This window comes from Lichenostomus cassidix, chromosome 4 (genome assembly GCF_008360975.1).
Source record: "Lichenostomus cassidix isolate B80296 chromosome 4, HeHo_3.0, whole genome shotgun sequence".
In the NCBI taxonomy this organism is placed as follows: Eukaryota; Metazoa; Chordata; class Aves; order Passeriformes; family Meliphagidae; genus Lichenostomus; species Lichenostomus cassidix.
In genome coordinates this window covers 65,129,303-65,156,760 of record NC_139484.1, presented here as the reverse complement: position 1 = coordinate 65,156,760, position 27,458 = coordinate 65,129,303, and the positions used below count along the sequence as shown (strand labels likewise).

The 27,458-nt window shown below is 39.4% G+C and overlaps 2 protein-coding genes across 10 annotated transcripts in view; one reads left to right on the top strand and one right to left on the bottom strand.

The window, feature by feature from the left end:
• CFAP99 (cilia and flagella associated protein 99) overlaps window positions 1–21,908 on the bottom strand; it is a 53,427-nt gene extending 31,519 nt beyond the window's left edge. Inside the window, exons 1-4 of one of the 6 annotated variants that reach the window (XM_085059646.1) lie at window positions 21,433–21,908; window positions 18,664–18,791; window positions 7,838–7,982; window positions 5,698–5,792 (exon numbers count right to left, since the gene is read on the bottom strand). In XM_085059646.1, coding sequence (XP_084915772.1) covers window positions 5,698–5,792; window positions 7,838–7,982; window positions 18,664–18,783 — 360 coding nt within the window. In that variant the 5' untranslated portion in view covers window positions 18,784–18,791; window positions 21,433–21,908. Of the gene's footprint in view, window positions 1–5,697; window positions 5,793–7,837; window positions 7,983–11,030; window positions 11,331–11,468; window positions 11,666–11,758; window positions 11,824–18,663; window positions 18,792–21,432 lie in introns of those variants that run through there. The other 5 variants (XM_085059648.1, XM_085059649.1, XM_085059651.1 and 2 more) reach the window with 5 other exon arrangements.
• A 173-nt stretch (window positions 21,909–22,081) lies between these two features.
• ZFYVE28 (zinc finger FYVE-type containing 28) overlaps window positions 22,082–27,458 on the top strand; it is a 149,766-nt gene continuing 144,389 nt past the window's right edge. For all 4 annotated transcript variants that reach the window (XM_085059672.1, XM_085059671.1, XM_085059670.1 and 1 more), the window contains exon 1: window positions 22,082–22,380. In XM_085059672.1, the coding sequence (XP_084915798.1) occupies window positions 22,342–22,380 (39 nt within the window). In that variant the 5' untranslated portion in view covers window positions 22,082–22,341. The remainder of the gene's footprint in view (window positions 22,381–27,458) is intronic.

Below are 27,458 nucleotides of genomic sequence, written 5' to 3'. Positions count from 1 at the left end.
CCAAACGAGAAGCTACAACACAGATGTGTTGATTCATCTTTAACTTGCTTCAAACATTGTGAAACAAAAGTTTTATTCCAAATTAATTACTACTAGAATGCACTGATTTTAGTATAATTTTACAATAGAGTTTCAGAGTCTAATATACCCAAGGTGGACTTCTTATTACCTATAACTGGATGACTTATGAAGCCCAGAAATATGTTAGGCCTGGCACTGCACCTGAATCACTTAAATTCTTTTCAGCCCCCTGGGAACTGGGCAGAGAGAATTGCTGAAAACTATAGTAAATGCTATACAATGTGGCTTCTTCTTTTAAGGAAATATAATTGATTGGCATATTTCCATTAAATGAGAAAACTGAAATTTGGTACACTTAGACAGTGTAGGGTTCTACATGGTGGAGAAATAGCAACTAACATTTGAACTTTTGTTTGCCACTGCAGTTCATCAGAAGGTCAAAAGCCTTTCTTTAAATCTTGAACTCTTCAAATGGCCTTTTGACAGACTCTTGAAAAACAGCACTCAGATTCAGCCTGTATCATTTACAGCAATATAAATTCCAAACTTGAACCTTAGCTCTTCCATTAAAATTCTTGGAAATTAAAGTACAAGCATGACATTGAAATAATCACAGTAAAAGCAGAAAGGTCCACTAAATAATACTGACATTATATGACATACTGGGAAGCAGTGCACTGTCACTTTGAGAAGCTCCAAATGGAGACTTGCAGACCTTATTTAGGCCTGGCATCAGCCCCATCTTAAGTTGTTTTAAACAGAACCATAAAGTTCTTTGTATTGGGTTTTCAGTTCTGCAGGATTACCAAGGAGCTTCTTAATTCAAATGTGATGCCAAGCCCAAGGTGCCTCAGAACTTTGTGAATAATTCAACTACAAAGAATTTGTATTTGACTCAAGGTGTTTGCTGCAGATGTTCAACAGATCTAGAAAACATGTGACTTGAAATCCATAGTCTTGATGTGACCATATCCAAGGAATTAACCTATACATTTAGCCTTAATCATATTGTGCTTTTGGTAGTGGAAAGACTGATCATCACTGCAGGACTAAATGAATATTACCCCTTGGATTCCCATTCTTGTCTAGAAACTACTGCTGCTCCCCTAAATTTGCAGATGCCAGCCTATCAACACAGCATCTAAAAGAAAATCATTCATCCCTGAAAGCTTGATTATAAACTAAGTGTTGAATTGTGAAGAAGTTGGGGTTTTTGATACTTCCCGATTCCATGGAGTTTAATAAGCATATGGCAAGGAATGCATTTCATCCCGTTGGTCTAGAAAGTCATTCATTGTCCTCACAGAGGATCTTCCACTGTAGCACATGTCTATTGGACTAAATTTGTCACCTAACAGTAGTTTGTACTTCTGCAATGTATAAATACAATTTCAGAAGTCTAGACAGAATTCACACCCTCCACCAGAAAGGATGCACAGTGTAGACTTTATTTCTAGCAGTTATTGTTACAAAATTGTACATCCAGTTATCCCAGCAGTAGGTGTGATTACAGTGAACATGTCCCCTGCCACAGTACTCATCTAATGGGAAACCCTGACTATACATAAAGTTTATTACATCTATGGGTTTAAACCCACCTAAACATGTGTATATACAGGGATTATAATACAGGATTGATCATGAGCTGATACACTTAAAATGAGGCAGACCCTGAGGTTTGAGCTGGTTTCAAATTTCTAGGGATTCAGAGAGCTCACAGAAATAGAAATGCTGCAGGTGGTGACTTGTAAATACTTCAGGGGTTTTTTTCACTAGCTTCCATTAAGCAGAACTCTTCCTTCTGTGTCCTCTTTTATAACCTGGTCCATCCTCAGAGGCTTCAGTCAGTTGTCTACACAGTACCATGTGAAACTACACCTCTGAATTGTTGTTTCAGCTCTCACTGACTCTCTGTCTGCTAAATATTTGCTGTAAATATCCTTCATAAAGCAACTCAACTAACTCTTCAAGGCAGATAAAACTATAATGAAGGCACACAGTGATTTCTAGCTGTTGTGTTTAATAGCTGGCTGTTACCCCTTCAGGCTTCCTACTGCAACACCAGCCCTGTACTGGTTACTAACATTTCTCCCTGTATTAAAACAAATAGGTAATTATGTGATTGATAAATGCTATTTTGTGCTCCTGAGGTACAGAGAATGGTTAAATGTATAATCAGGTATCAACACCGTGATGTATATTGTTGTACTGCTTTAGTCACAGTCCCCAGAAAAATGCTACCAGAAGGATATGCCACAATATGCATCATACTAGAGAATTCTTGGAACACAGTCCTGAAATGGTCATCCAGGCACTGAAGGGATTGCAAATGGCAATGCAGGATGACTGGACATAATTTCTGACCAGCGTGTGCCTGAGCCAAAGTCCACAATCTTTGTTTGGATAATCCCTATCACAGATGGTGATAAGACAACAGAAACTTCTGTGTTTTGTGAACTGAATTGCTAGAAAAAGTCCTTAATATTTCTGTTTTGTCTTTGGCCCATGTGACACAGGTAGAAAACCTAATATCAGCAGTCATTGCTTTTACAGCAAAACAAAGGAGCTTGTCTCAGATTGCTGTTTGGATGTTACCAGGCTCTCTCTCCTTAGCAAAGTCACTGGTAGTCATTTTGGTAACAGCATTATTCTGCTTACTTCTTGTCTTGAACATTCCAAAGGTTTCACTACTCAGCATGATAATCAAGATCCATTTCCCTTCTGGAAGTGGTGGAATTACACCAGCAATGAATTGTACCCATTTTTATATTTTAATGTATACTCTGGCTGTAGTAAGAAAAGGCAGTATAATTAAAGACTATTTTGTAATGCATTTTTGCAGGTGGGCTGAATTAATGCCTTTTGAGAATTTGAACATAATATTCTTAATGCACTTTTACACAGTGGGATTGTACAGATTTCTAGAAAAGAAATAAGAAATGGGAACTTTCCTCGTCTGGTATAATCTTTACATCCATGTAGGCATTTGCAGAGCTGAAATGCTTATATTCACAACATAAGCTTTTGACTCTTGAGTTAAGGAAGTAACTGCCAGAAACAGCAGGTTCTGTTTCTCCATACAGAACAGCCACTGCCTGAGAACATGACTGACCCAACTTGGGCTGGTTTTACCCAGCATCCACCATGAGGCTGATCTTGTGCTACTATTCCTACCTCTTCATAAAAGCTATTACAGTGCCCAGTTTGTATGTAATGAAATTCCTTTGAAGATCTCAGAAGTTCTTTAGAACTGCTTTTAGAAGCAATCAGAACATGAAACAGAACAAAACAGGTTCTTAAATGCTAGAAAGAAAATACTATGTATTTTGCATTTTTACAAGGCATTTAAGAAATTATGAGGCTGTTTACTTCATTTTTTTATTTAACAGTGTATTTTCTCTAACACACAAATACTTAATTTTAAAAATAAATATAGAAGAATAATATGTGTGAATAATAGAATACAAAAATAGATTTGAGCTAGCAATGCATGGCTAATTTCTTAAAAGGATAATCACACTAAAGTTACAAAATTGGGTCTTATCCCATGGTTCTGTAATTATATAAGCATAAAGAATTTTTGCATGCATTCTTAATATTACAGAATGAGAGCTTGTGATTTTCTGCTCAAGCAGATGAACATGTGTAAGTGAGGTAGCACTGTTATTCTGCCTAAATGAAAATATTTGAACATTCATCAAACACAGGGAAACACTGTGACTTTGAGTTGAATGGATTCCATCATACAGGTCTTTAGGGGGAGGTCTTAAATCTTACACAGGTAGATCTCATTCATCTGAAGACTACTCATTTGAGTAGTGATGATGAAGGAAATTCCATTCAGCCTGTGATGTGCTAAATTTATTTTTTAATTAAAGTGAATCTGTCCTAGGTAAATATATGTGAATATTTTTTCAATATCTTAACTGAACTCAGACACAATAGTCATCAGGGAAAATCTAGAGGTCAGCATCCTGAAGGAAAATCCCAAATTTCTGATAATTTTTGTTGCTAAGGCTGCAGATCTGCCTTCTGCTGTTTTTGTCTCTGTTGCTGGGGGGACAAAATGCTGCTTCTAAATCCTCTGCTGCAGGTGCATTAATTTAATCTAGCATCACTTTGGAGACAAAGAAACTGTTCTAATGCAAGAGAATTAAAACTAGGTACCATGGTGATGAGGATCTGGTAAGATACTTAAGCAAACCAAGTTACACCTGCTACAATGATAGCAGGTGCACACCACTGGAATATACACCACTTCCCTATCAGAGAAGAGTCATTCCAGACAAGGAAGGAGAAATTATCTAAGCCAGAACATCAGGGCACTGATGCTTAAGCCATATAAAGCTAGATGAATGGCATCAACAAGAGATAACTGGCGTGAAGTGGGAAAATTGTGTTGCTAGCTGAATGAGCTCAAGATGCATCCAATCCAGTCACTCGTGTCTAAGATGTTTACCAAAGAAGGGGCTGGGAGAGCATTTTAGACAGAGTGATTTGTCTGTCTACCAGATTATGATAATTCTTTCAGCCACTCCTCTGTTCTTTCTAACTGTTAATGAAATATATAATTTTTGTCTCTGAGTGGAATTAATAATAAGCATTCCATAGTAAGTCCATTTAAAACCAGACAACTTAACCTACTCTCTCCCTGCATATTGCAAAGCAACTCTACTCATTAAAGAGACAGTGGCATTCACATGAACATTCAAAGTAATCACCATAAGGATAAACCTTAGCCTTTTGAGTATTAATAATTAAAATTTGCCTATCTCTTTAATTCCATCTTTGTTATTCAAACAGCGTATTTGGACTATGCTTTGAAACATCTGGATGATCAAAGGTTACAGATGCTGTGTCACCAATGATTTAATTTTTAGCCCATTTTCCTGAGAAAACAGGGCTTATGAGAAAGCATTGCTGCTCAGTTTATCCTCTGCTCCTCTATACAACATAGCTTTTAACATAATTAGCACTTCCATTTTGAAAGAGAAGCAGAAGATATTTATATTTCTACAGTTATAATGGAAAATAGTAAACAAATAGTGGAGCAAACCCCAAATTAATTACTCCAGAAAAAGACAGGGCAAGCAGAATTTTGTTGTCCCACTTTTTATTTGGCAGCAGTGGTTTGGTCAGTTGCATGTTGTATTGGGGCAATTGGTACATGCATAGCTCCAAACCAGCCAGTGTTTTTTGGGAAGGAGAAAAGATGATGGAAGCACAATATGCTTGATAATGAAGGTGACAGTGGCTTGTTCAAGGGAAAGAAGAACAGTAAACAGCAGGAACTGCAAGTTTCAATAGATGCATTGTATATGGAAAAAACATCTCCTGTCTAAAGTCAAAGAAAGAAGGTGAGCACAGGCAAGAGTGAGTGTACAATTTAGAGGGACAATTGTAAGTGATATAAACTGTAAACTGTGTGATTATTCTACCTTCTCAGATTATATAAAATACATTTTAAATTGATCTTTGACTGAATATGAGAATCATCCTGTAAGTAAAGGAATGGAAGGGTTTTGTGATAACAAAATACTAATTTAATTTCTGAATTTAAACAGAAAATAATACTAATTTCTCCATTTAAATTATTGTCAAAGTTGAGATTAATCTGATTAATCAAACACAATGAACAGATAATTATTTTCTTTAAATGTTTTGCACTTTGATTACCTTTAGCATTTTTGCAGTGTCCAAGGATTTCACTATTCTGCTGAAGTGCTGAAGACCAATCTCTTCTAGCTGAAAAGTAGCTAGATAACAGATAACTATCAAAAGATACACACATTTAAAATGCAGCAGGCAACTCTAATAAACCTATACCCTATACTCAACATACTCTGGGATTTAGACTGTTACCTTAATTTTAAACAATTTTGATGGTGTATTTTTTAAAATACTTTGGTTTCAGTGTTTCCAGAGAGGAGAGATCTTACCCTTCTGTTCCAAATACATAGTTTATTATACATAACAACACTGTAGGTAACAAAAAAATTAACATAAAATTTAATATTTCTAGCTTTTTTTTTTTTTTCCAAGTGGCCATTTTGCCTAAAATGTTGTAACTTTTGATTTTAGTCTGAACTGGAATAAAATCAAGTTTTTAAATTGTGAAACTTCAAACCTGAATCTTGTACCCACTACGGTAAGTATACAGTTCAATGACCTTAGAGGTCTTTTCCAATCTAAATGATTTATGATTCTCTTCTATGATAGAGGAAGAGGCACAGTCAGTACTGTGAAATTTTAGTAGATCTGCAAAGTTCATGGGCTCCTGTATCAGTTTTCATCACACTCACTTTGATCAGTCAGGCTTCCCTCACAGTGCAGTGTTTTAGCTGCCACCAAGCAGAAATGCTAAAATCAGTATATTCTGACCAATGTGCTGCAGCCAGCTCAGTGTATCTTTAGGCTTCAGTCTCATGTGCTTTAATACAGCAACATATTTAATCAGTCTTAGCAGAATATACATTTATCTCCTACAAGCTTTATTAAATTCAAATCTGCTCACACATAGCAACAGCCTTTATAAGCAGCTTTGATCATTTAAGTGTCAATGCAGCTTGGCAAAGGGAATCACAAGCAGCTTAAAAAAATGTAAGCCAATGACCTTAGACTTTCAACTTGTTGATAAAGGAAAATTTTCTCTGCCTACCCTCTGCCTATGATTAATGGAGGCTTTTGAGTGGACCAGTCCTGACAATCCAATTATAGCAACACTCAGCTTAAAGGTATAATTTATGTGCCCCAGACAATGAAAAACATGGCTCTGGAGAAATGGAGACAATGAAGCATTACCATTTAGCATAAACTCAATACACTAATAATTTCATCCTTGACAGTTTAGGCTCCCTTTTGTTTGTTGTTTGATTTAGATTTCTGTACTTTTCCAGATTGTGACAGAAGCAACCAGAATTGCCATCAAAATTTAGTAGCTTTTGAAACATAAAATGTAGATATATTTATATTAGATAAGTTTCTTTGTATTTTTCAACTACTTTGAATTAAGTTGCCTTTCAAATATAACCACAAGGATTCAGAACTTATCTGACTTAGAGAAGCAGTGACAGGGGTATGTGTGATTCCAACTTATTGAGGGACTTAATAGATCAACCTCAGCATGTGTGTATCAAATAAACAGCACAAAGTATTTTTAGAATTAATTTTAATGTACTTCTCAATACCTGAAATAACTTTGGGAGTAGAAAATACCCTAATTAGCTAGCTCATACTATCAGATACAATTGTATCATAACTGATTCTGACCAAGTAACTAATAAAATGAAAATAATTGTCTGTCTCACTCCTGGAGACAGACAGAAGTCTACTTATGTCAGTGTGATGGTCAGTAATGAAGAAACCCATGTATGGATAGAGACAATTGTGTCTGCATGCTGTGGGATGTGCTGTGTTCCTCTGCACACAGAGCTTTGTTTCACAGTTTTGTATCTGCATGGCAGAGGTGTTGGGTTGCACAGAAGAGAATAAAGGGAAATCACTCAAGAACATTTTTAAAGGGATGGTTAAACTTCCAAGATGCTTCTTCCAGCCCCTGATGCTATTTTCCACCTGTGTCTTACCTGACTTCCTTAGCTAAAATTCCAGTCAACATCCATAAGGGTTCAGACCAAATAACAATTTCAGGTTTTAGACTTCATGTCATAAAGACATTGGAAAAAGTCCTTTACTTCACACTGCACTAGGCACAATGACAAAGCTTCCAATGTAATATAATACCAAGAGCTACACTAGTAAAATGCTTTTTTTTGGAAGTTTTGTGGTAAAGACATTTAGTGTTGTAAAGACAACTTACCTATATAGAGATTACGCTCAGAAATTGGGCAGTATCTCCCATCCTGAACATAAAAGGCATTGACTACTACATCCAACATGGATTTATATTCTGTGCATCCTGCTACTGTATCCAATACAAATTTTTCTTCTGTCACATTAAGAGTCTATAGAGATACAAAATTAATAATGATTAATGTATTCTGTAAAGAAAATGTTAGTTGTTTAAAAAAAGTACAATCATTTTGAAGCAACTGGAAAACATGAACAATAAACAGCAGTGCCTTTGGTAGGGCTGCTGCCCTTCTAATGCTATCAAATAAGGGCAGTCCTTGAAAACTAATGGCCCTTGTTAAGTAAAATGTAACTTTCTCCAAAGTTAAGTGTTCATTTTATCTGCTGACATACACGTTGAGTTAAAAGACCTTGATGTGTGAATGTCAGCAGTTGATGCAAAGAAAATCCGAAGTCTCTGAGCTATAAGCAATGATTAACTTAGTCAGCAGAATGAGAAAGTTTCAGTAAGAGTTTGGTTTTCCCACAGGAAACTTCTTTGTTGGTGAAGTCTGTGCTACTTAGGGGGACTAAATTGAGGGGAAAAGCTGGACAGAGATTATGGAAAAGACTCTTAACTGCTACTGAAACCTAACTTTGGAGAATATGACTAATTTAATCTAAACCTGTGAGTGCCAGGATCCTTTTTAATGCAGACTGTTTCTTATCCAGCTACGCTCTTGATCACTCATAATGTTCATACAGTATCCCAAGAGAACAGGAGAGTCAAATGCTCACTGCCTTCTGGGTCCTACCCCATAATCCCTTTAAAAAGTTGGAATACTCCTCAACTTTACAGAGAGTTTCAATCATAATAAATAACCTGTCTGCTACTATATGAGATAAACTTCTAGTATGAGCTACCTTTTAAACATTGCAATAAAATCTGAGGCCCAGAACAGTTTGTTATTACATGAATGGAAGATGGACAGCTGAGCTATGACAAAATGACAAACAATAATGATCCTTTGATTTAAGGAGGTTAGACAAGAAGCCAATATAAAAGGCTAAGTGCATCTTCTGAAAACATGTAGCCCATATTTGATGTATGATCTCTCCCAGAGCTCTGAGGTGTGGGAACAATTGAACTGCAACAATATATAAGATGAGAGGCTTACCTTGCCTAGTAGGCTGTCTGCTACCCTCCTGATTGTTTTATTTCCCTAATGTGATTAATTTCTAGTTTATGGATATTATTAGGGGCAGCTGGATGGAACTCCATGAGTTTTCTAATGTGTGACAGTATACAAGGGCTTTGAGGCCAAGCAAATACAAGGCAAAACTTTAAAATTACCATTCTAGTATTTAAATGTAAAAAAATACGCAGAAGAATTCAAAGTGTATTTTCTCAGGTTGTCATTCAGAGCAAGCAAAAATTTTTTTCACTACTGCTGTTTAGAAGTCAGGCTACATTCTTTCTAATTTGTGCATCATCATGAGGAAAAATGAGGGAAGAGACTGAACACATCTTAAAATATGCAAAAAAAAAAAATTAAAATACGGGACGTATGGACTCCATCTTGCTAAGCACTGAGGATTCTTGAGAGGCACACAGTTAATTCCAAATATATCTTTTATGGATGAATATTTATCTTTTATTATCTTTTAAAATTTCAATAGTTTTCAAGATCTTTATTAGATTAGAATCTTTGCATTGACGTTCTGTGTACTTTGATATAAAGTGCTATGGCAAAGCTGTGCTTTTCAAATGTACTTTGGAGAGATGGCCAAAAGTTGACAAATAGGTAACAACAGAACACCACCTGTGCCCAAATCATCTCCTATACAGTAGAGACTACAGCATAAAAATGCAGTTGCCTGACTACATTTACTATACTTTTACAGCTCAGAGTTAACAAGTCAGTCAGAAGTGTTAGGATGAACACAGAAGTTCTCACTCTTGCTTACACCTTGAGCAAGAATGCACATAACCACTACAGGCAACAAGGTGGCAGAAGTGCAGCCTGGGGATAGCTGTGCCCCACATCAGTACTGATTGGCAATTCTGGGGACAACAGGCCAAAATGTCTTGTCATGGAACATAATCAGTTGAATCTTCTTTCAGCCACAGAAGGTATTAAATGCTCTGTTTCTATGTGTAAAAATCGAGAATAGTTGAGCAGCCTGCAGCTGTGTCACCTAAGGAAGTGATCTCATCACTACTCAACTAAACAAGACTGGGCAGGAGGAATACTTGGATAGGAAATCCCAAAGGTGAGCCAGTTGTTGGGTAAGCCCTGCAGATAATCTAGTGAATCAAAACCCAAGTCAGTGCTTTAAACCAGTTTAGGATACTCTCTGCATAGAAAGTGCATTGTGTCCCCTACGATTTCATCAAGGATATTTACAGTTTATCTGTGTATCTGAAATAATAATGGCTTTGGGAAAGTAATGGGTTTGGTAGGTGTAATTTCTAGCACAAATTCCTAAGTGCATTCTTTCTGTGGGACCTCGTGCTGCACTATGTCAGTGGGATGTATTTCAGAGTGGATCAAGTGGTCCTGAAGTGGTACAGTATGACAGATTGTATGTTTATAGTGCCTTTTGTAGGAGGATTCAAAGCACTTTACTAGCATTAATTTCATTTAATGAGATTCCTTTTGGGTAATATAATTTTGTAAATGCAGAAACTATGGCATGGAGCAGGTAAGAGATTTGCCCCAGGCAAAATGCTAAGTCATTGGTGCTTACAAGAAATAATAAAGGTTAATTTGTGAGCATTTATTCTGTCCATCAGAGCACCTTCTTTCCTTTTCAAGTATACTTGAATCACATATTTCCCTGAAACATGCGATTAGTTACTTAGTTAGCTAAGTTTGCAAGTATGTGTGAGCCCTTCAGCATAAGGAAGGCCAGATATTTTATGGGTGAAAGTAACACATGCAGTGTTCTTTTCTGTTTTCTGTTTTCTGTTTTCTGTTTTCTGTATCATTTTCTGTTACACTGTATATTAAAAATATCAGAAGACAAAACAGATCTTGAAAAGATACAAATCACTGAAAGTATTCTCTCTAGTGGTTTGAATTTCAGCTTTTTCCGATTATTAAGTGTTTAAGTTGTAAAAAAAAAAAAAAAAGATTCTGTCTGAAATTATTATCCTGAGTGATCCTGGGAAAAAAATGTGATTCTTGTCTAATTAAGCATTGATTGGTGTTACCTACCCCTTTTGGGAAAACCCTGATGCCTATAGCCTGCTTCCATGGACATTTTTCCTGCTCTCTGACACAGAGCTGTAGCTGGGAATCAGTCAAGTTTCCTCAAGGAGAGAAAACACTGTGTAACAAGGGCTTTGAACACAAACAACCTGCAGCATGGGTTAGTACAAGAAATAGCATGAATTAAATGGAGAAATATCTGCAAAAGGCAAGCTTTGCCACTGTGGATGTATTGTAATAAGACTGGTTACAGTGGGACCTGTTTGAAGGGGCCAGAGAGGTCAGAAAAAGAGAGAAACAAAAGCTCTTCTCTCTGGAGAGAAAGAAGGAAAGAAATATCAGCCATGCGCTGTTTGAGAGTTTTCAGGCTAAAGATATAGTTTAGGTGAAACAAATATTTTAGAAAGAAGATAATATTTGATCAAAAGATACAACAGCTTTCACCTCTTGAGAGAACTGTGCAATAGTATGTAGTGAACTTGTCTTCTCCTAGGCAGAATATGGACATTTTGCAGATACAATCTGATTAGTTTAGAGTGCTTCAGAGATCAGTGCTAGTCCTCTCCAAGGGTCTAATCAAAATGCTATGAAAATGGAAGAAAATATTCCTACTGACATCACCAGGGTTTGAATCAGTCACCAGAAACCAGTCTTCTTTCTCTCTGAAGTCAGTGGGGAAAACCCCCTGGGATCTTCAGATATAAGTAGGAAAATATCCTGCTTCTGCTACTCACAGTCTATGTTGCAGTCACAAGCTAGTATTCTTCATCTTCAGCAGACAATGCTGACCAATGCTGTACTAAGAGATAAAGTTAACATTATTTTCCCTTCTACTTAACATTAAATCCCAGAATATTGCAGAAAACTCAGATTCTATCCTTTCCTTAGAAAGATCCTAATCTGCATTTATGTCATTAGCTAATAATACAAATTAGACCTATATAATTTAGTAGGATTTTTTTCACCAGATCTATCATTCTAGCATTACATTGTCTTCATATTTAAAACTAAACCTGTGACTTTTGACATTTGTGGATTTTACTCACAGTTGAGTAAAATCAGTTGAGTGGGCATGTGTGAGACACAGCTGAACCAGCACAAATGAGAACTATGAAGAGTTGTGCCAAATCACACCATGTTCTTGTGAAAGGGGAAACTCATAAACAGGTTTCATCTTGCTATCAACATGAGAGGGATAAAGGAGCAGAACAGTGAATTTGGGGTGGCAAATCTGGTTTCACAGAGCTAAGCTTTTCTGTAGCTGGGATGTGTGTAGGAAGGTCAATATGATGGGTCTGATCCTACAACTCTAACTGAAGCAGATAATTCCTCTGAAAACAAAGTGACTTATTTGCATAGAGAAAGGCACAAACATTGCATGGTAACTCCTGTGTTAAAATCTGTCTCTTGTTATTACAGCAAAAGCTTGATTCTAACAGTCACAAGGAAGAACAATACCTGGCATGCTTCATTTAGGTATAAAATTTAATTTTTTTTCAAAATGAACCGATGCAGTCCATATCTATAAATGATGCAATAAAACTATATCCTTATGTGCAACATGCACAGGATGAAAGATCACTTTGGACATGGATCATTTTTGATAGATTTAGGTGAAGAATGCTTAATAAAAGAAGGGGGTTTAGTACACAAGAATGAAGCTATTATCTGGATGGCATCAGTCTGATAAAAGGAGTATTATAAAGCATTTAGGAAGATAAACAAGGAGAAGTAATCTGGCCATTCAGATGAAGAACAACAGGAACAGATGTAAATTCAAATGTGAATATATAATAATTTAAAGATCTGAGACAGACATAGGAATTATTTTAAGTTAATGTGTTATTCAGGATAATTCAAATTGAATTCTGTTTTAATATCAACAAGGTCACAATATTGAAGCACAAACAGTTAAGTGGACTTATTTGTTTTTAGGAGGTTTGAGGGAATAATATGATTATTTATGGTTGAAGGTGAGGGCTTGTTTGTTTCAATTAGGAATCATCCATCATATTGCTAATGAATCTGTGTTCTTATTAAAAATATTTGCAATGAAAACCAAGTCCAATACTATGCTATAAACACTGCTAATTACAATACAATAAACATGAAGATTGTAAATAACTAAATTACAGCTCAAATTGTAGTTTTCTTCCTGGAAGAAAATCAAGTCTGATCATTGACTGAGAACAATAAAAAGGAATTATTTTTATGATGTAAAGTTTGCATGTAGCAGAAATAAAATGTATGGAGTTTAACATGTCTAGACTGATTTCGATCCTAACACTCTAATCAGAGGAAACTGTGTTACTCATCTCCCATTATCCAATAATTAAAAATCTGTCCATATTTCCTCTCTTTTTCTCTATAAACAAGAGGCTAATATTCAGTGAGTTTTTCTAACTCCATTTTTATACAGAAGCCTGAACTAGGTGTTGGAAGATAGGAACTGAGATTGGAACATGTCTTCCTTGCTTCCTGAGTAGCCTTGGAGAGATTGTTCTCTCTTTACACCTTGGTTTAAAACACTTGACAACTACCTGGCACTCAGCAATTTCTTTATACATTTCCATCATACCAAAAGAACATTCTATCTTTATACATACCAGTGGTTCAGACAGATCTGAACTACTGTCAGAGTAATAGTTTACCTTTCTTTAACCTCACTTTCTTTTTCTTTAGCACTAGTTTTCTGACTTCCTATTTGTATATTGTAACACTGAGTGGTTGCAAAGTGCAACAAGTGAAAAATGTGTCCCAGTGGTTATTTGATATGGTATCTGCTTGATCTACCTCAATTACAAAAATGCAGGGAAAGATGGATGCTTTTTCAAAGCAGTCCATGGGGATTAGATATGCAGCTATCACTGTGTATGTGGGCTGTGTAAAGCTAAACACCACATACAGCTAGAAAAAGACATACCTCTGGACAGCAGCATCTAATTCCATCATTCCCCTACAAATAAATATGGCAAACTACTTATCTTATATACACCAGTGTATGTACAGGGCAATGCTTCTGACTTTGGGCAGTCTCTCTGGAATATACTCAGACTGTATACCCAAATGTTTTCCACAGAGATTTCTGTCTCAAAGCTTGAAACAAGATTTCCTGCACTGAGAGAATGGAGGAACACTGGTGGATCACTGTTATTTGAATAAAATGGTAAAGATGCATTAAAAAATTAATAATAGTAATCAAGAGGTTGATTCCACTTCTGCTGATGTTAATGGACAATCTCCCATGTCATTTGAGGGGAACAAGTTGAGAGCAGCTCAAATGGCCTGATGGATGTAACTGATTTTTGATAGAAACTTCAAATATTCAGGTTTTTACCCAACTATTTGGAAATATTAGGTCATTTCAAACTGAATGCAAGGAAACCCCTTGAGATGTATTTTCAAAGTGACACACAGGGGTCAGCAGCGCCTCACAAATTTGGCCTTTTTCTTATGTAAATCCACGCACATTTTACCAGGTGAAAAATACCCACTTGCATGTGTTTTGTGTCAATTTAAACTGTAACAGTAAGCTACCCTAAAGATGGTGTGCCCTTAGCATGCCCAGCCCAGGGTGAGCAGAGCACTCACTACAATACACAGTGAGCCTGGAACAAGCCATGCTGGGTCAGTCTGGGGGCTCAAACTGATAGAAGAGAGCCTCTCACCTATCTTCTCTCTGGTATCTGCCTCTTGTGGACTTCAATTTGAAGAGACAGAGATTTCTCATTTGATTTAGGTACAGTAGAGATTGGAACTGAATGTGCAAGAACTATGAGGTGAGCAGAACAAGACCAAAGAGGTGAGCAGGACTTGCTGCACAATGACAATAGTACTGGAATCAACCACTTGAAGAGATGGAACTGGGATAGGTGAAATAAAGAGACCTGGGCAAGTAAATTTCAGGACAAGAGAAAGGGCAGCGATAGAAAGGTGACAGAGCATAGAACAGAACTCAGTTTATCTTTCTCTGCTATCCACCCAATAACTGGCTAGCAGAATATTCCAAAACTCTACAGTACACCCATTGTGCACTGTCAAAATATAAAAATATCTACACAGTCATTATGAAAGACCAGAATATACTATTTCACGTAATTATGTATTTTGACTTTTGTTTTGATTATTTACATAACCTTACGTGCATCTAGAATTTAAAAAAAAAATCTTGCTGAAGATTTACTATGCTCTGAACCATGTCACCTTTGCAGCAGCACTGTGAAACCAACAGAAACCTGATGGATTTTGACCAGAATATTCAACAATAACTGATGGTATACTTAGTAAAAGATCTAATATGGAAATCTATGAATTCCTTCTTACTATCATTTGCAAAGCAAGTATATTTTCAACCCAATGGCTTCCACCTGTTCTATTTCATGCCTTTTTCTTTTTTTTATACATTCATATTTAAAGTCTTTCATTTTAAAATATATTTATTCACCCACTTTCACTTCTTTTCCTGTGCCTCAGTTCACCAGCTATTTCTACTGCTTTAATTTGAAAGGATTCCCCCAAGAATGGTCCTACGCCGCTGGTAAACGGTTGACAAGGATATTTGGATCAAGACAGATTGTGCCTTCCAGACTCCCTCCTGTAGGACTGCATCCAACTTCCTTTCATAACTTATTACCATTTGTCATGTACACAAATAAGAACCCTAAACTTCAGTCTAGGATGTTGGCCTCTCTCTGTGACATTTCCTTGTCGCTGTTGTCAGTTCAATTTCAACAGTGCAAAGACAAAACTTCAGCACTCTCATGCTACTTCTTTCCTCAGTTACTGGTTCTATTGCCACCCTGCCTATCAGTCAGGTCCTTAACTCCAGAGGTCATTTTTCATGCAGATTACTCCCCAGGATATCATCACCAGTTTATGTGCACATCTTCTTCACTCTTTTAGATCAGGAGATTTCAAGTAGTATTTTCCTATCACTTCATAGCTAAAAATCTAAGGTAGTGTCTCAGAATTTTCCATTTTATGGAAATAAACTTCTCTTTCGTGGGTTTAACTAACCCAATCTTAGTAAATCAACCATCTGGAATGCTATCGTTAAGTTCATCCTGCTAGTCCATTGATTTGACCCACTTACTCCACCTACCATCTCACAGTTGATTCTAGCACATAAAACTAAAGCTGCCTGTCAAGATGCTTCACAACTCAGTTCCATTCTGCCTTTAATTTCTTACTCTTTGCTGATGTCTTCCCCATTTCTGATCAGCCAAGGATACCCATCTCTTCATTTCCTTTATTAAATTTCTGAAGAAGTAATTTTGTTTAATTTCAATCAGTTCCTACATATACTTATATTGCTCTTAAAATCTACTTTACTCTGACAGAGGTTTTGCTCTGCAACATGTCCTTGGCTCCTTGCAGTTCAGGTGACAATGTGTGGCTGTCAAAGGCACTTGTTTTGAGGATATGGGACTTGACAAGACTGGCATCACAGTGGCTCCTGCAGCCCCTGCTATTGGGGTGCTGAACTCCCCTGAACATGTTCTGGAATGACCTGTGTGTACTGTGTTTTTATATTGAGGGAAATAATCTAGCCCCAAATTGTTGGTGTCACCAGGAACATCCCCAGACAGGCGAACAATAGGCTAAGGAGCATATTTTATGGAGGTCATCAACAAGTTATCAAAGTACTAAACAAGACAGCTCAGGTATCACATTAGAAGATATAAAGACTCTAAACCATCCAAATACAATAAAGATATACATTATGAATGAAACATTCAGTGTTAAAAATGACTGGAATCCGACTGCACTATAAGGGGATGGAAAAATATTAACCAATTAAAAGAGTTTTGTAGAACAGAAGATTGTAACTTGTAGAAAAGTCAAGTGTGATATACTGCACAGCTAAGTCAGTAAATAAATAAATAAATGTAGAGCTGTGTCTTGTAGTTACTTAGATTTGTGGTCTTGGAATCCAACTCTCCTGATTTTTGTCTGCTCAGTAGACAACATGAGATTTGCTGTTTGTCATGCTGCTGGCATGAGACAAGCAAACATGAATCTAGTCTGTGATTTAGAGCCAGGGTGTTAAACAGGATCCAAACTGAAGGAAGTTTCTGCATGGGTTAGTTAATGTTGGCTAATTGGTAAGTGACCAAGCCTGGAAATCATGTGTACAAAAATGCTACAATATTTTTAGAGTGATATGCCTCTTATGAAGCAGAAAAGAAAGAAGTAAATTTTTCATGATAAATTTTAATCCCCCATTTGGTACTGAAACACAGCTGAATTTTATATAAACATAGATCATGCTTTTTACTTTCTGTGATAAATCCTAGATAATGACCTGAAACTAGCCCAGAGAAAGATTTTGGCTTTAACTTTGGCAGCTATCCTGCCTGTCCTTCCCCTTTTGAAAGGGTTTAATATGAAACTTTAGATTCATGTTTCTCTATTGGAGTTACTGCTTCTTTTGTCTTTGTATCACCTTTCCTGGGCTGAGAAGAACAATGATCTGAAGACTCATTTCTGTAAGTATTTATTTTGGCAGCACTGGTAGCTGAATTTACCTGCTCTCTGCCCAGTGAAAAATGATTATTTTGAAACTGGATCCATTCCCTGATGTAATTCAGGATATGAATACACAAAGAGTTATGCCAGTACTACAAGGCAGGAGTGCAGGGTCAGAGAGTAGGGGTCTGAGTGGCAACTATTTAAGAAGGGAAGCACTGAAGGAATGGGTATGGAGCCACTGCCCAGCCCCAAGCTTTCATATCACACCTCCAGCTTTATATTCTTGTAGTAATTTGTATTTATGCAAAATCAGGGCAAACTATTATCTAGCTGAAATAGGAGTGGTTTATACCTTATTGTCAAGGTAGGAAGGGGAAGAAGGGGAAATGGGCACTGGAGGTACATGACAGTGTGGAATCAGGGCTCCAACAATGCCATTTGATAACACATGGCACACACAGACAATAGCAGTCTAAACAATATTACTGTCTTCCCTTAGTGATTTGCTGAAGCTGATTCAATCCACTAGCTGCCTCAGCACAAATCAGGGTGACACTGAGGACAAAGAGATGGGAAGAGGTGACAGACTATGATCAGGAAAGGATGGGAACTGCTTCAGCCAGAACAGATACAAATTGGCAAATCATGGTCTGGTTACTTGCAGTATTAAATTAGAATCTGGTAGCTGATTTATTGCCACTGTCCTTCTATCCCACTATTCTGGTGGTCCCTTATGTCCTTAAAGCAAGAATACCTGATCCTGCAACTCAGCTTCTGAACTGCATTTGTACACACAAATGGGTCGTTGCTGTCAGAAACTTCTGCTTGGAAGGAAGAAAGGAATAAGAAACTACAAAACAGCTGAGACAGAAGTGGAACAGAAGTTTTCCCTATCACTGTCGGATCCATTTTACAAGGTTGTTGCTTTCCTGTGTTTTTTTTTTTTTATATTGTTGCTATCCAACCAGTTTTTCAACCCCTCTGATCTATACTGCCTTGTTTTCTGATGATAACCATAAGAAATTTGGACTTTACTCATTAACGAAAAATGTCACTGTAAGAAAAATCTATGAAAGTTACAACAACATGTTAGAAAACAGATACCTTTACATTTAAAATCACCTAGCAACAAAGTAAACCATGTAAAATGAACCAAAACTGAATATACCTGCAACATCATAGCTGATTCATTCAAGAAATCCTCCAGGCTCTGGTAGTCAGGGTTAAACTTGTTAAGATGTTGCACTATTAGTGCAATAAGTTCTCTATGGCTGACCATCTTCACCATGGAGAATCCTATAAATACAGAAAATCATTACTTTTTCATGCCTCCTTCAGTTGAGTCATAATGCATGGTGATAAGCTCATACAGAAGTTACACTGCAGTAATGTAGATGAGAACATTTAGGTCAAGCTTTCAAAATCACAGTTACTCAGAACGGCTGACAGGAGAAATGAAAATCCTGTACAAACATAAAAAATAGAATATATAATTACATATTGTAACTATCTCAAAATATCTTAAGGATAAATGGTTACTGCACCAGGTTATTTCACAAAATATAATTTAATATAGAGAAAAGCATGTATTTTTGCCTGTGTGTCATATAAGTCCTATTTAACACACTGTTCTTCCCAGTGAGATGCAACAGAAAGCAAAATTTTAGTCTTAAATCTCATCACATGTTACTGTCAACAGCCTGCTTTTCAAAAGCAACAAAAGAATAGGAACAGAGAGGAATTACAAGGAAGCAATGAGTGTTGGTCAGCAGCAGGCTGGGCCATGATCACAGCACTTCAGTGGTCTGGGCCACTGCCAAGGTTTCTGAAGGCACAGCACTTGAGCACTTGCAGTGTTTGATGCTTTGCTTGTTTAATGACTCGATTTTGTCTATCTCAAACGATGTCTGAGAATGTGTAGGACTGGTTACCTGGATTTTAATGTTCAGATGACAAGAACTATAATGCATTTCTTCCTACACATGCACAACATGCACATGTTGTTGTGTATGCAAGACCAATGGCAGCAATTATCAGGCCTGAAAGGTATTGGTCTGATTTAGCAATGGGAAGAAAATGAGCAGAAAAGTAAATTTCCATGGTGAAAACAAAAATGTATTTTTGAAAATAGTTCTTGTATTTTATATATCATCATATTTTGACATCAGAAAAGAATGCTTGATCAAGATAATTCATTGCCACAGTGGTAAACATAATTAATTTCTTGCTTTAAAATATTATCATAACATTTCCAGATGCAGTAGTATTGTACTCTGCCTTTCAGTGCTATCTTACTCAATAATAATTGCCTTAGTAGCACTTTTCATTACTAATCTCAAAGCATTGAAAAAAAGGGTTTATCTGTGATTATGTTCAATAAAGTCATTTAGGTACATGTTATAATCAAGACAAAATGCCAAAAAAAAAAAAAACCCAAAGTCTAGCAAAGCAGGGTTGGATCATGACAAGGGATGGCAAATACAGAAAGAGGCACAGGGGAGTCACTGTTACTCCACTCCTCTGAGAATCATTTGTTTCTCAGGTAAGAACCTGTCAACATTCTTATACTCACAAGGGATTTTGGATGAGTGAGAGAGAAATATCTCTGTATTCAGGATGAATCATAATTCAGGTTCCAACAGCTCTACCAGTAACAAATGCTTTTTCTTTTGGCATAGCAGTGAGAAATTTGAGCTCTCATGCTCTGATATTCGCTCTGCCCCCCAAATAAAAATCATTAAACCCAAAAACTGGAATGTGAAAACTAAGATGTGTAGTAATGCCTTCAGATCTCTAGACATAGTTCTTAATAGAAAGAACCCCACTTCTAATTAAAGAAGCTGCTATTATTATTGTCAATGTTTTAAAACATATATATCAGGAATAAAATGCTTTTGGTATGATATGCACCCTTATTTCCACACAGTCAGTTAGAAAAATACTGTAATTACTATGTATAAAAATTATATAAATTTATACTGTGTATAACACGGCAGAAATTTTGCATTATCAGTTGTAGATTTTAATTAAAGGAGGTGAGAACCTGACTTAACCTTGTTTTACAGTGGAGCTTGGAGATATTTTGAGAGCAATTACATAGGATAAGACTGGTCAGAACTGTAGAGATTGGTTTCAGTAACCTGAAAGGTTCTTTCAGGTTTTTTATCTGCTCCTACGTTCCTGGCCTAGAAAGACTCCAATTGCATTTCCTCTGATGAAGGCTGTCCTTCTTAAAAAAAGCTGAAGTAAACCTCCATGCAAAATTCAAACAGATCCGATGGAAAATGTTCCCTTCGAGATTCTTAATTTTAATTTGCCTGTATTTCAGTGTTTTGCATGCATTTCAATGTTTTACATGCCTACCACAAGTATTTTCCTTGACATGAGACAGTTTTTTTTAAATCTATCGTCTTATAGAACTTTACAATTAAATACTTATTGTACAAAATCTTCAGCAAATCAGTTATATTATATTTATGAGGTGGGTTAGCAAATGGACGCCACGGCTGGCTACTTGCCCAAAATATCAGGGAGCAAAGCCCAGCAGTTCTGTCCACAGTGTAACACAGGTTGGGCTTTACTTCCACACGCCTATTAAGTGTGAACACTGGAAGAGGATAGGTGTAGATCAGATATTAGGGAGGAATTGTTCCCTGTGAGGGCGGTGAGGCACTGCGCAGGCTGCCCAGAGAAGTGGAAGTGTCCAAGGCCAGGCTGGACAGGGCTCTGGGCAACCTGGGCTAGCGGAACGTGTCCCTGCCCAGGGCAGCGGCGTTGGAAGTAGATGAGCTTTAAGGCTCCTTCCAACCCAAACCATTCCGTGATTCTGTGATTGTATGAAAACAAACGAGCGAAGCAATCCCGAGCCTGCCGAGGGCACGCTCCGCTTTCACCCATCAGGAGCTCCACCCGGCTTTCTCCCGGAGGTGTCACCTACGGCCACATCCGCCTTGCACCGCCGCTCCCGGGCCCGTCCCTGGCTGTCCCCGCCGCTCCCGGGCCCGGCCCTGGCTGTCCCCGCCGCTCCCGGTCCCGCTCCCCGTTTGCACTCCCGCCGCTCCCGGTCCCTCCGGCCGCAGGGACTCTGCGCTCGCCGTTGCCGGGGCGAGAGGGCTGCTGGGAGCTGTAGTCCTGCCGCGAGCCCGCCTCAGTGTTGCGAAACGGCGCGACGGGGGACGCGGAACTACACGCGCAGGGAAGCAAGATGGCGGAGGTTGTTTGCCGCCGTTGCCAAGGAACTCGTTCCGCGCCTCCCCGGTGCTTCCGCTCAGGGACAGCCAGCGGTCGGTGACCCGCCGGCTGCCGGGGCGCGGGCAGCGCTGGCGGGCTCAGGCAGAGCATGCAATCCCCGAGAGGACGCGCGGACTCACGCCGCTCATGTCGCGAGAAAACTACAACTCCCGGCATCCACTGCGCCAAGGCTCTCCCCGGGGCGTGGCACGCAGTCTCCCCGCCCCCTCCGCGTGTTACGCAAATGAGCAGCCGGGTGGGCGGGGGCGATGGCGCGGTCCCGCCCCCAGCCACCACCCGATTGGGTGGGGAGGGGAGGGCGCGGGGGCGGTGTCGCGCATGCGCGCTGGGGTGGCGCTGCCGCCGGCCGCGCAATGTTTTGGGGGCGGTCGGGGCGGCGCGGAGCGCGCGGAGCCGCCGGACGGTCCCTGCGCTGACGGGAGCGCCCGGCGGCCGCTCCGCGGGAGGAGGCGGCGGCGGAGCGGGAGGAGAATACGACCCTGCGGAGCCTCCCGGCGAGGAGCACGGCTCGCCCCGGTCCTCTGAGCGGCGCGGGTGGGGAGCCGGCAGCCCCCGTGGCAGCGGCGACGGCGGCGGGGTGTCAGCGGCCGCGGTGATGATGAACAGGTTCAGAAAGTGGCTGTACAAACCCAAGGCAAGTTGCGAGGAGCCGCCGCCGCTCCCCGGGGTCACCCTCAGCCCGCGGGTGGAAGTCGGGACGCGGATCCCGGCGGATCCCGGCGCGCAGCCGCGGGTCTCTCCGCGCCGGTCCGGCGGCCGGGAGGTGCCGTGAGGGGCGAGCGGAGCCCGCGGGCAATCCGAGAGTCCCGGCGGCCGCGCTCGGAGCGGGGCTGCGGGAGCGGCTCCGGCGGCGCGGAGCGCGGCGCTCGCTGCGGCGGAGGATGACAAAGCAGAGCGGCAGCCGCGGGGCTGCTCCGAGCCGGGGCAGCGCGGCCCGGGGCGGGCTCGGGGCTCTGCCCGGCGCCGCGGAGGGGCTGCGGGGCTGGCGGCTGTGGCCAGCCGTGCCCGGGCAGCGCTCCCGGCCGCGCTGCGGGCTGCGCGGAGCCCGGACCCGGCACGATGTGCGGCGATCCCGCTGTGCTCTTAACGCTGAGTGTGCCCCGGGAACTTTGTAAGTTAGGAGATAGACGAGAAGGTGCTCTGTAGGTGTGTGTTTTGTGCCCTTCTCCCTTTGAAATTCTTGGAAAGAATCCAAGAATCGCAGTTTGCTTTGCAATGAAAATCTCGTTTTCTGGCGCGAGTTAAGTAACAACTGTCTGGAGAGTGATCTTGTCTCGCATGTGATGTTCGGATCGTAAATCAAGGGCACTACTGGTTTTGAACATGTACAGCATCTTTTTCTTGTCTATATGTCACAGCAACCAGTATAGTTATTCACTTTCTGAAGTATTTGATTGAATTTTGGTTCCTGTGGGTCACTGTCACCGTTTTTTTTCCTGTGCTTCAATATCAGTAATAGTGTTGAGTCTCAGTTTGTAAAGCTTCCATGTACTCAGTTCTTTTGGCTGAATTATGGCCAGTGTGTTGCAGTTAAAAAAAAAAAAAAAGCCGAGGTGATGCTGCAAAATAAAAGTTCATATTATGCTGGCTTTATGGATTTTGCATGTAGTCATAACTCTTGAGTACTGCTGAAGAACACATCCTTGTCTGATATTGCTGCTCATAGCTGCAAGGGAGATAATGTAGAGATTTAGTAGCTGAAAACACAATAGCAACTGATAGGTAACTGTCATTAAATTTTGTTATTTGTATGTGTTTTATACAAGGGAAAAACTAAGAGAAGAACTGTCAATGAATGAAAAGACATACTGGTAATCTTAAATGCAGAAGAAATCATTGTGAATATAGCTTTTGTCACTATTTTTTAACTAAAACTCATTGGATGTCACATTGTTTTTCTTTCTAGTGTAGATTTAATCTTTTTCATTTTTTTTGTGATAAAACTTGCTTTTTAATATACTGTCCCTTTATTACATGGTGTCCATATGGCATTCAGGGTCTGTATTCCATCTATGCTTATGGTTCTCTGGGACTTCTCTGTGTTGAAGGAACTTCTCCAGCCTGTCGCACGACACCGGGCCTCATAAATCAGGAACACTATTGCTGTTAGTTTAAAACCAGCACCACTGCTTTTTCTTGTGTATTTATGTCTTCTTTGCCAACAGTTTTTCTTAGTTTCGGTAGCTTGAAACATTATTTTCGTTCTGGTATTCAGAATGGGTTGAATTGCAAGAGCTTCAGAAAAAGGCATTTTTCCTGGTGTGCCTGTTGAATGGGTGTGGATCGTGTTATTAAATACACAGAAGTTTGAACAGCCCTTCTTTTATAGAGAGTGAGAGAGAGGATCTCATGTACAGAGACTCTCCCTTTCCTGGTTACATTACTTGCTTTCCTACTGCAGAGAATTTGCAAGGATTCCTTCCCATAAGATCAGTGGGTTCCAGGGTCTGTTTTGAATATAATGGATTTTGAAGATGACTTTCCTGAATGTTTATTCTGATAGGGGCTCTCAGCACTCAGGATTTACGCTGCTTATAGCCCTCTGTTAAATGCCATGGGCCCCAGGTACAGTTTATCAGTTAGGTTTTGCAATTCCCAGTGGTGGGGAATGCTGCTTCTGAAGTATTCCAGGTCCTACTGCCATATAAGAGGACTTCTGCATGGCAGCTGTCTTGGGACAGAAGAGAGAGAGTTTTATCATTAACCCGGGACAGCAGCAGATTTTGATTCCAGAGCTTTGGCCATTCAGAGGTACTTTTGAAGGCAAGGGGGGGGATGACATCAGAGTGCAGCAAATTTCACAGTGCAGCCTGCTCAGAAACCTGAATATGTGGTTTAGCTTAATCCTAGGGGAACTATTTCATAATTCATCCCTGAAAAAACACAGCCCCTAAATATGTAAATTAATTCAGTTTAATCTTTTTAAATGATGGAGACATGGAAAAGAAATAGAACAGAGTGCGTAAGAAGGTAGAATCACAAAACTCTTAGGATAATCATCAATTACTGCAAGATGCAGGACTTGCATCGAGGCAAGGATGTTTACTTGGTAACTGCTGCATCTGTTTGAACATACCAAGAACGGGAGAGAAATGTGGGTGTAGGAAGTGGAAAGTCTTGACTAATGTTGTGAGCATGTCACGAGAACAGCACGACTTCCCTAGATCCTTGTTCAGTCAGTGCTCTTCCTGTCCAGCTCTATTCCTCAGGTATGCTGATACGCCAGATTTTAATAAACCGGATCAAATGCCAGTGGTAGAGGTAACCAGAGAATGAAATAAATAGCAGTGACGTGATCCGTAGAGCTGCTAGGAGGCAGACTTTTAACTGATGTATTGGAGACAGAGCAGAGACAAATATTTTTTTCCCAGCCTCCTGTGCCACATCGATTGTTGTTTAATTTTTAAAATGTTGTCTGTAGTACTTGTTTTGCTTTTGGGGACTGTGGATTCAATGTGTTCAGTGATTGGAGGGAGGCTGGTGTTTGCTTTTGAAAGCTTTTGCAGAGGGGTGATTTGAAGCAATAGTGTTCCTGAATTGCAGCACTCTGGTGGAACAATAGCTACTCTGTTTGACCTCCTCAGGACACTGGAGGCTTCCCAGGCACTGCCACCTTCCTGGGACAAAAGAATGATCCCTTCTAAGTCAAGCTACTTTCCTGTATGCACAGATAAAATAGAAGGTTCCCTGCCACTTCAGGGAATTTCTTATCTTGTATGTCTGCTGCTGGAGCATTCCACAGGTGTCTGGTCAGAACCTGCTCCCAGGCAGATCTGAGCGTCCAGCAAAAACACAAAACTGGACTGGTTTTGCAGAGTTTTCAAATGCATTTGATATCCAAAGAATTCAGAATAGTTTCTGTGAATGCTTCTGCTTAAATCTGGAGACTAGCTTGAAAAATATGTGGGTAGCTAGATCAGAGGGGTACCTGCTTTGAATTGAGCTCATGTTTATTGATATTTTGAAAGAGCTGTTTGGTGTATGATGGGGAAAAAAAAAAGTCTGTCTCTAACCACAACTTAAATATGTTTTTAATCTGTTTAACATAACAGACTGAAACATCTTCAGCGTGTGTTTATTTTTCATATTTTTATTTTAAAAAATATTGCTTATTTTGTGTTTATATCTCTGAGTTGTTTGCTCCTAGTTTCTTTTACTTAGTAAATTGAACTTCTAGCAGTTAAGTTTGAAGAATTTCTTATGTTCCTGGAATTCGGTCAAAATTCGTAGTTGTTTGTAGTAAAGATAGAGCTTTGTGAATGCCTTGCCCCAGTTAAAGGATGCTTCCAAAGTGTGCATAAAGGCTGGACATTTTGTAGGTGTGTTTTTTAACACCCCTCTCCTCTCAGACTGCCCCAAGTGCAGCTGTGCCCTTAGTGCCTGTTTGAAATAAAAGACTGCCCAGCTCCCATGGGGATGTGAAGATGGATTCACGGAAGTGGCCCCAACTTGGAGCTAGGAGTGAACACTTACTGACAAGTGGGTACTCAGCACAGCTCCTTCACACCTTCAGAGGCTGTGCCTCTTTTCCCCCTGGAGTGCTTGAGATGCTGAGAATTGTAGTTACTTTCTTCCTGTGTGTTTGTTCTGAAATACTGTTCATTGGTTTCTTAAATCTGATAATTACTTTCTGCAGCTGGATTAGCAGATACATCTTCAAGAGGTTCTTGCTGCCTGTTAATGTGTTTCTGCAGTGGTGCTCTGTGATCAGCAATAGCATTTAGGGATAAGTGGAATGTCAGGTACTTGGAGAAGGCTTGTTTCTGTGTTTGTGCATAGCACCTTTTTCTTACTTTTTAAAGGATATTCTTGGCTATATTTCTATGAAAGTAAGCCATAGCTAGTAATAACTGTTGCTAATAAGAGTTGTTAAAGGACTTGGAACAGCAGAAAGGTATGCTAATTAAAAAAAAAAAAGACTTAATAGATAGTAAATGGGTATCTTGGAATAAGATCTCAAGGAAGTAAGGTGAAGAGAGTATGCCTAGAGAATCTAGAGCAATCACCCAAAGTAGAAAAGAGAGAGCCAGTGGCAAAACTCAAAAATAGCCAAGTAACCTCTAGGAGGTTCTGTATTACTTTGCACAAGGAGAAGTGTTAAAAAAAAAAAGGAAAAAAAGTCCTGGGTTGGGTGAATGTTGAACATTAAAAACTTCACATAGAGTAATCTTTCTCAGCAGCGTTGTCAGGGTTGCTTAGTGGCAGAGGTGACTCCAAAAAGTAAAATATGGGAAATACAATAGGAAATGGTTGTTTTGGTTTTTTTAACAGTAAGAGGAGAAATATGTTTGCAGGATTTTTCGTAGGAAAAGATTGTAAGTCGAAAAAGGGATTTTAAATATGAGCAGAAGTTTGTTAGAAGAATGGAAGGTAATAAAAAAGTACACAGTCAACGGTGCTTAAAATAATTCAAAAAGCATTTTTAAAATTGGGTCGGCAGAGTGAGATGCTGTAAGAGAGAGAATTATTTTAAGCAGCGTTTTAATGGATGGAAACAGTCCGAAGTGAAAAAAGACAAAGCTGCTGGAATAGCCAAGCAGCTATTGATACTAGTTATGGGGGAGTGAATGAAAAAGGAAGGATGGTTTACTGGTGATAGATGGAAAGCAATTAGCATCTTATTTTAGGTATGATTTCCAGATCTTAAAAGTAAAAGGTTTGCTGCTCACAGAAGAGAATTAGAGTGAGTTTATTCTTGGGAAAAATGTCTTA